Here is an 8,809-nt window from a genome sequence, read left to right as displayed (position 1 = left end):
TTAATCACTTTAAACTAATCAAAACTTAACACTAAAGATAAATAAAACGTAATTCCATCAAAATAAACACAAAAAATCCTAACAAACTTAACTTATACCACACACCAACACCAAAAATAAATATATATATGAATTTCTTGTAAAAAATATTATGGTACACCAACACGGTCGCCACACACAAGCCGGACTGTCTTTACGGCACACAACTCTGTGTTTAACAGTTCATTGAGTGACAATTCGCCACAACTACTTCCCTGATTGGGGTCGTGGTTATTATTAGCACCACCATCATCATCATCATCATCAATCGGAAGTAAACGGGCCGGTCATCAACAATCGTCAATCCAAAGAGCAGTCTTAATACCAAAATCAATCACAGGCCAGGTCATCAACTATATCTCAGCATTCGAAAAAATTTAGGTCTCTCCAAAGGAGGAATCACGGCCTGCCAAAAATAAAGAAAGAAAAACACTTACGAACACTTCTAGCTAACTGAACTATCGCACTATAATCAAAGATAAATAATAAATTGTTCCTATCATTCACAATCACGACAAGCAAAGATAAACAAAACTGTACTTACTTTGAAAATCAAAAAAACACTTCCACGCTGGTCGAAAAATATATATATAATCCAGCGTTCACACAACTGACTCAGGACGCAGTCAATCAAAAAAAAAGCATTCGCTCCGAAACATTCACCCCTGTCGTAACCTAACTAAAAAATATAAACAAACAATCTCATTTAAACCAACAGTCTTTCTCACCACAAACGATCGTTAACCTAACTACTTTCGCTTGCTAACACAATATCTCTCTCTCTCTCTCTCTCTCTCTCTCTCTCTCTCTCTCTCTCTCTCTCTCTCTCTCTCTCTCTCTCTCTCTCTCTCTCTCACAGGATTTGGCAAAAACAAAAAAATAAAAATAAAGCAAAAATAAATCCTCCACATTCCTCCCCCCTTACTTTGCCAAATCCTTCTCACACAACACTTACATTAATTTTTTCATAACCCAGTCGCAGTCGGGAACGGGACCTCTACTCCGAGTAACTGGGCCTCCATATACTCTCTCATTCACTTCTTCCTTGTCACAATCCTTCGCTACATTAACACTATTCCTATCTAAATCCCTATCATCTAATATATCATGTACAATCATATCTACCTCGTTCTCATCTGGCCCTATAATTACACTCATTTCTGTAAACAGTTCATCCATTTCATCAAAAACATTCTCAACTTTAGTAAAAGATTCATTCATACTACTAATCATTCTCCTATCTCTCACTCTCGCATTCGTCATCCTTTCTTTTACATCACCTAAGGAAAAGCCACACACGCTATAGGTATCATTCATACTCAGCCATGATTCATCTGTATTAACACATTTATCTTCCATACACACTTGCACATTTACACCCTTGTCATACTTATTTCTATTCTCACTTTTACTTATAAAATTTCCCCTTCTTTCATCTTTACTTAAAGCTCTTGTATTCTTCCTTTTCTTATATTCTACTAACACTAACTGTTTACCTTCCAGACCTAAGTCCTCATACATACTAGGTTCCCCCTTGTTCCTTTTCAACCATTTACTCATCCCATTCTCTTGGATATACTCAGTGTATTGCAGGATATATAACAACTCGGGCTGCCTTGCTGTATCTTTTATTGATCTGATTCAGCCTGTAAAGCATGACAATATAAATAGGTATCCCAAACAATTTTCCACCACATTTAACAACCATACATTTAATAACATCACATTTGATATATAATACATTAACAATAATACATAGTAATAGTGCAATGAATAATAATGCAAAATGAACAGTACACGACAAATGCATACCCGCTCAACTTACAATGTGACCGCCCATTCTTAGCCATGGTAATTAATTGAATACGCCATCCGTCTATACACTGCCACCGACACTTGTCAGTCATAACACCGTCCTGCACTGCTTCCCCGCACCAACAAAGAACTTGCTTGAAGGATTTTCAGTATCAGACCATTATAATTTCTCGTGCCCGTATCCTCATTATGTCCCCGAATACAATGACAATACGAACATTAATGCAAAGTTTACTAATAAAATTTCATAAAAAATGCAGAACCAGCTAATTATAATTTACACAAAAAGTAACACTGCATCCTATGACACGAAGGATATGTCAATCACGAATGGCAATTACACTACAATAATCACAACAATGAAAACTGAGGCGGTGAAAAGTACAACTAAGAAAATCCCAAGGACGGGAGAATTTTGAGACAGTCTCCTATCCTTGGAACAATCCGACAGTACTACAAATGCCGCTTCTAACTAAAGCAACATGTTCTCAGTAATTTCGAATTGTCCAAAAGTTACAATATTACCAAATACAATTCCCAATATTTATCCAACTTAACATGTACATGAATTACATTAACCAGAATATTACCACATCCACATAAATACAAACTATTATGATGATGATCATAATATACTCCCCCCACAACAGATTAATGCCACTTAAGTCTACTGTTCTTCCACCGGAAGTATCACCACTAATTTATGCACCGATCTGGTCATTAGTTTATCAGGTTCTCCCAAATACCGATTTCCAAACTTATTTATCTTATATCTGAGTACCACATCCCTTGTTTTTCCATCTCTTCCCTGCATCCCTTCTACCACTTGTGCTAATTTCCATTCTCCTCTCAATGCATTTTGGTCATTAACAAGTACAATATCACCCTTCATTACACTTCTTACATTGACATGCCATTTTTGTCTTACAATAAGAGTTGGAAAATAATTTTTCATCCATTTATTCCAAAACAAATCTACTATTTTCATCTTAAATGCATATGACTTATTAAAATTAACTCTCTCATTCCAAAATCCACAAGGAGCTTCGATGGTAGATCGACCCAATAGTAAATCATTAGGTCTTAACACAGTCCCTTCGGTAAAGTTTTCCCCTGGTTTAAACCCAATAGGCCGTTCATTCAACATATTGGCAACTTCATACATTACAGATTGTAGTTCCCCAAAAGATATGACTGATTCACCTATGATTCTGGTGAGTGACCTCTTCACCAGTCTAATTAACGACTCGCTACAAGCGTTTTCCCATGGGGCATCAGCAGATTTATTAAATACCCAGGTTAAACCTTCAAATTTTCCAAAGTTAAACACTAAACCTTTATTCCACTGAGTAACCATTTCTCTCAACTCCTTGTTAGCAGACACCAACTGCGTACCATTATCACTGTAAAGCTTCTTTGGAAATCCTCTTAGACATGTGAACTTTTTCAGTACAGTAAGAAAGTTTTGAGTATCATAACCCTCAGAAATGTCCAAATGTACAGCCCTTGTAACCATGCAATTAAAAATTACTCCAAATATTTTCCTTTTCACTCTTCTTTTTACAGTATCACAAACCCAGAAAGGGCCAAAAAGATCTAGGCTAACATTATGCCATGGAGGACATGGTTCAAGTCTCTCTTTTGGCAACTCTCCCATAGCTTGTGATGTACAGATCTTGTCAATTCTTCGACATACTACACACTGTTTTCTAATAGATTTCATTGTTTTCCTTGCTCCCAATATCCAATATTTCACTTGAGCTCTAGCAAGACTTGATTCAACTCCACTGTGATCCTTTTGATGTATGTGAGACAGGTATATTAAAGAGAATGGGTGCTTTGATGGGAGAAGTATAAACTGATTCTGATCCCAATTGTCCTTCAACCATTTGGACATCCTGCTACCCACGGTGACTATGCCATCCTCTCTCGAAACTGGTCCTAAACGTCTATACCTCTTTTCCCAGTCTTGTGGCAAACTTGCTTGAGCGTTTTTGACGAAATACAACTCAGCTTGCTGTATCTCTTCTGTACTAGGATCGCACAATATAGCCTTAAACGATTTTTTCTTTATTGCACTAATAATTCTAGCCATCACTGATAACAGTCTTTTCATATTGCTAAATCTTTGGATATCAATCACCTGGCTACTTGAATTAATTTCTCCTTCATTTAAGGCCACTCTTGCGAAAACAACATCAGGAAGATCCGATACTGTACTCTGTTTTACAGGCCATTCCGAGGAATCTTGATACAGGAATTCTGGACCCTTTTGCCAAACAGATTCTGTATCTAATTCTCTGGGGTTACATTTCCTAGTAGTCAAATCAGCGTTGTTTTCCTTGGAAGATACCCAAAACCATTCTATGGGTTCAGTTTTGGACTGAATTTCTGCAACCCTAATTCCAACAAAGGAATTAAACTGGTGGGATTCCTTCTGGATCTGTGCTCTTACTATCTCACTGTCAGTGATGTGGATTACCTTAGAGAATTTGTATCTCATATTGATTTCAACGGTTGCCCTCAATCTCGATGCTAAAACAGCAGCACACAGTTCTAATCGTGGTATACTGATTTGTTTCATAGGCGCTATTCTATTCTTTGAACAAAGAAGGTTTACATAATAATTACCATCTTGCTTTTCCCATCTAACATATGCTACAGCTCCATACGCTTTTATACTACTATCACAAAAAATGATCAACTCTGGGTCTTTAATTACGTCTGCAGGCCTTACACACCTACTAAAACAGATATTTTCAATTTCAAACATTTCCCTAAACAAATTTTTAGCTTCAGAGTATAAGGTATCACTAATAGGATCATCCCATCCCCTTGAATGTCCCTCATTAATTTCTACAATGATAGAACGCATCAATAACTTTGTCTTCAGTGTGAATGGTGTTAAGAGTCCCAAAGGATCATACAGCTTTGCAAATTGTGATAGTACACTTCTCTTAGTCAACAGAGGTGGCATACAACTCTCAAAATTATCACAGTTCACATCCGACTCTATTCTACCTTCACAGGTTTTTTTTTGAGAAATTGAGTTTGACCCTATATGAGAAAGTATCCAGTTTAGGTTTCCAACTTAAACCCAAAACCTTTTCCTGTTCAGTATTTAAAACCCTAGCATTATTATCCTTATCCTCTCCCGATAAAACCCAGTATTTAATCTGAAATCCTCCCAATCTTAATACTTCTTCTACTTCTTTAATCCTTTTCATTGCACAATCCTTCGAGTTAACACTACTGATGATGTCATCAACATAAGAGTCCTCTACTATCATCTTGGATGCTAGCGGAAAGCAATTATTAATTTCTGCAGTTTTACGAAGTGCCATCATTGCAATAGATCCTGAGGGTTTATCCCCAAATGTAACAGTCTTCAATTTATAATGACTAGGATCTCTTTCTAACTCAAAGTTTCTCCATAAAAACCTGTGAGTATGCATATCCTCTTCTGAAAGTTTTACAGTATTGTACATCTTTTTAATATCACCAACCACGCCTATCTTTCCTTCCCTGAATCGTAATAGTATTCCCAATAGGTTATTAATTACATCAGGTCCCTTTGCAAGTAGGTCATTCAGAGATATTCCTTGATATGATGCTGCAGCATCAAATACTATTCTCACTGGGGTTGATGAGGAATCTGTTTTATAAACTGCATGGTGGGGTAAGTAGAAGATTGGACCCTTATAATCCAGCTCTGACTTCAATAATTTTTCCGCTACCCCTCGATCCAACATGTCTTGAATTTGTTCTTGATATTTTGTGCATTGTGTTGCTCCCAGCCTTTTCAGTCTCTTTTCGGTAGCCTTCAATCTAGCATAAGCCATTGGAAAATTATTTGGCAGTTTAGAAGGGTCAGAAATCCAAGGATACTTAGATATCCAGCACATGTTTTCTTCATCATAAGTTAATCCATCTTCAATGAGTTTGAGTTCTCTCTCTTCCCTAATAGTTAAATTTCCCTTTACTGAACATTCTCCGCATTTGCAACCTCCACATTTTGGGATACACTCCGTTCTCAAACTTTCATCCAAGAAATAATTCTCCACTAATTTACCCACATTTGGTTTAGCCCTGAAATGCCAATCAGCAGTGTCATCGTAGCTTATATGATTAATTTGAACACAGTACTTCTTTTCACCTTCCTTCTCATCAAATCTACCCCTAATGCAGAGTCCAAAATCATTGGACAATAATTGAATATTATCTACTGTTTTTATGACTTGTGGCAATAAAGTACAGTAATCTGATCCTATTAGCAGCTCTATACGTCCCTCTGGCCTTTGAAGGTGTTTCTCCTGTACTCCCAGTTTCCTTGCTATTTCTCCCAAATCCATATGATGATGAACAGCAGTTATTTCAGACACGCCACAAACTTCTATAAGTTTTTCTATTCCTGCTTGATCCTTTAATGATACTTCATAAACACAACTATCCAACTCCTCTGTGTGATCACCAACTTTAGTCATAGATAATTGTATAGGAATACCTTTGAGTCCTAGTTTCCTTGCCATTCTAAATGTAATTAAACTAATGTTACTTCCTGCATCATACAACGTGGGGATAGACTTCCCTTCACTGTTAACAAACCCAGTCATCAGAATTGCACCTTTTTTACTTAAATAGTTACTTGTGGCATCAATTGTTGAATTATTTGGATTGTTAAATAGTGTGTGTAAACTTGAATGATGATGTTTACCACACACCTCACCATTTACTTTTACCCTACATGGAAATCTTTTCTCACAATTTCTGGAGAAATGTCCCGTTCGGAGACAGGCGTAGCAAACTCCCTTTTTTCTTAAAAAGTCCATCTGATTTTCAGCTGACCATTGCTTAAATGTCATACAATCCTTCAATTCATGAGATTCACTATCATGGACAGGACAATTTTTTCTTATCTGATCACTGTTATACCTTGTTCTATTAATTCCACCTATATTTTTTCCTTCGCTAATGTGATATAAACTGGTTAAACATTCAGACAATTGATTTTGAAGTTTCTCTTGTCCTATAGTCAACAATTTTATAGCTTCTGCTAATTCCTTTTCCTTATCAAATTCCCTTTCCACAGTATGTACTGTTACCTTAGTCGCACCACTTCTTGAATTATCTTGTAAATACTCCAGAGCTTTGCGATGATCTGTCAGAAATGTAACCAAATTCTTAAATTTGTCCGAATTTAATTCCTGCACTTTAATGGCCCATTCTCTTTTTAACACCGACGGCAGCAATCTTTCTACTTGGGTAAGTACAGTAGTATTCTCCAGTTCTGTAGTCAAGTTTAAATTACTTACATCTAACCACACCTTTTCTACTGTATTGATTAGATTAATTAACTTTCTGTCATCACTATCATTAAGCGGTTTATATGCCCTTATATCTCCTAATATCGCATCGATCAGTTTTCCTTCATTACCGTATGCTTCATTTAGTCTATCCCACATTCGTTTATAATCATCTATATCCTCCACAAGCCTCCTCGGTTCCCCTTCTAATGATATTCTAAGTACGTACGGGTCTTTCCCATGTTGTGACACAACTAGTCTTTCATAATCTCTTACAAAGGCAGGAAATGCTCTCACTGAACCACTAAATTTGGGAGGCTCAAGTTTTTTCAAGGCAAGCACAGTATTATTTTTCACTTTTGTCTTTCCCTTTATCACGCCAAGTAATGAATATTTTATAGTTTCCAATTCCTGTATATATTCCTCATATTCCTGACAAGATTCGCCAACCTTTAATTGTTCTATCATTTGTTCATTGATAACATCAACCTTTTCGAAACACTCACTAACCTCAGTGTACAACACTTCCAATGTTTCTATCGAGTCTCCTCTTCTCTGTGCATCCTTGAATAATCCAACCTTCCGATTGAACCTCCTCTTGGCTGTGGTGCGTTCCCTCTTCAGTTCCTCCATGGCTGCTCTGCGATATTGCTGAATTGTATTGCAGGATATATAACAACTCGGGCTGCCTTGCTGTATCTTTTATTGATCTGATTCAGCCTGTAAAGCATGACAATATAAATAGGTATCCCAAACAATTTTCCACCACATTTAACAACCATACATTTAATAACATCACATTTGATATATAATACATTAACAATAATACATAGTAATAGTGCAATGAATAATAATGCAAAATGAACAGTACACGACAAATGCATACCCGCTCAACTTACAATGTGACCGCCCATTCTTAGCCATGGTAATTAATTGAATACGCCATCCGTCTATACACTGCCACCGACACTTGTCAGTCATAACACCGTCCTGCACTGCTTCCCCGCACCAACAAAGAACTTGCTTGAAGGATTTTCAGTATCAGACCATTATAATTTCTCGTGCCCGTATCCTCATTATGTCCCCGAATACAATGACAATACGAACATTAATGCAAAGTTTACTAATAAAATTTCATAAAAAATGCAGAACCAGCTAATTATAATTTACACAAAAAGTAACACTGCATCCTATGACACGAAGGATATGTCAATCACGAATGGCAATTACACTACAATAATCACAACAATGAAAACTGAGGCGGTGAAAAGTACAACTAAGAAAATCCCAAGGACGGGAGAATTTTGAGACAGTCTCCTATCCTTGGAACAATCCGACAGTACTACAAATGCCGCTTCTAACTAAAGCAACATGTTCTCAGTAATTTCGAATTGTCCAAAAGTTACAATATTACCAAATACAATTCCCAATATTTATCCAACTTAACATGTACATGAATTACATTAACCAGAATATTACCACATCCACATAAATACAAACTATTATGATGATGATCATAATATACTCAGGTACCTCTTTCCATTTACGCAACTGGTTGTGGTGGGCCCTAATTTTTTCCACAATACCACCTACACACAACTTACCCAAAACGTAACTTAATCCACTCGAACCAACTTCTAACACATCATAGG

The 8,809-nt window shown here is 36.7% G+C and overlaps 1 protein-coding gene across 1 annotated transcript; it reads right to left on the bottom strand.

Annotated features, from left to right (window-relative positions):
• Positions 1-4,877: 4,877 nt before the first annotated feature.
• LOC137657964 (uncharacterized) lies at positions 4,878-8,449 on the bottom strand. Its single transcript, XM_068392688.1, has 2 exons — positions 8,057-8,449; positions 4,878-7,877 (listed from the first exon to the last, which is right to left on the bottom strand). The coding sequence occupies exon 2, from the start codon at positions 7,788-7,790 to the stop codon at positions 4,878-4,880; it is 2,913 nt and encodes a 970-aa protein (XP_068248789.1). The 5' UTR covers positions 7,791-7,877; positions 8,057-8,449.
• Between the last annotated feature and the right edge of the window lie 360 nt (positions 8,450-8,809).

The sequence above is a fragment of the Palaemon carinicauda genome, chromosome 18 (assembly GCF_036898095.1).
Source record: "Palaemon carinicauda isolate YSFRI2023 chromosome 18, ASM3689809v2, whole genome shotgun sequence".
Taxonomy (NCBI): domain Eukaryota; kingdom Metazoa; phylum Arthropoda; class Malacostraca; order Decapoda; family Palaemonidae; genus Palaemon; species Palaemon carinicauda.
This window is presented reverse-complemented; position numbering and strand designations above follow the sequence as displayed.

What these genes read in the sequence shown, in the direction of transcription:
- LOC137657964 (XM_068392688.1), bottom strand. Translation starts at nt 7,790, where the DNA reads ATGGAGGAACTGAAGAGGGAACGCACCACAGCCAAGAGGAGGTTCAAT.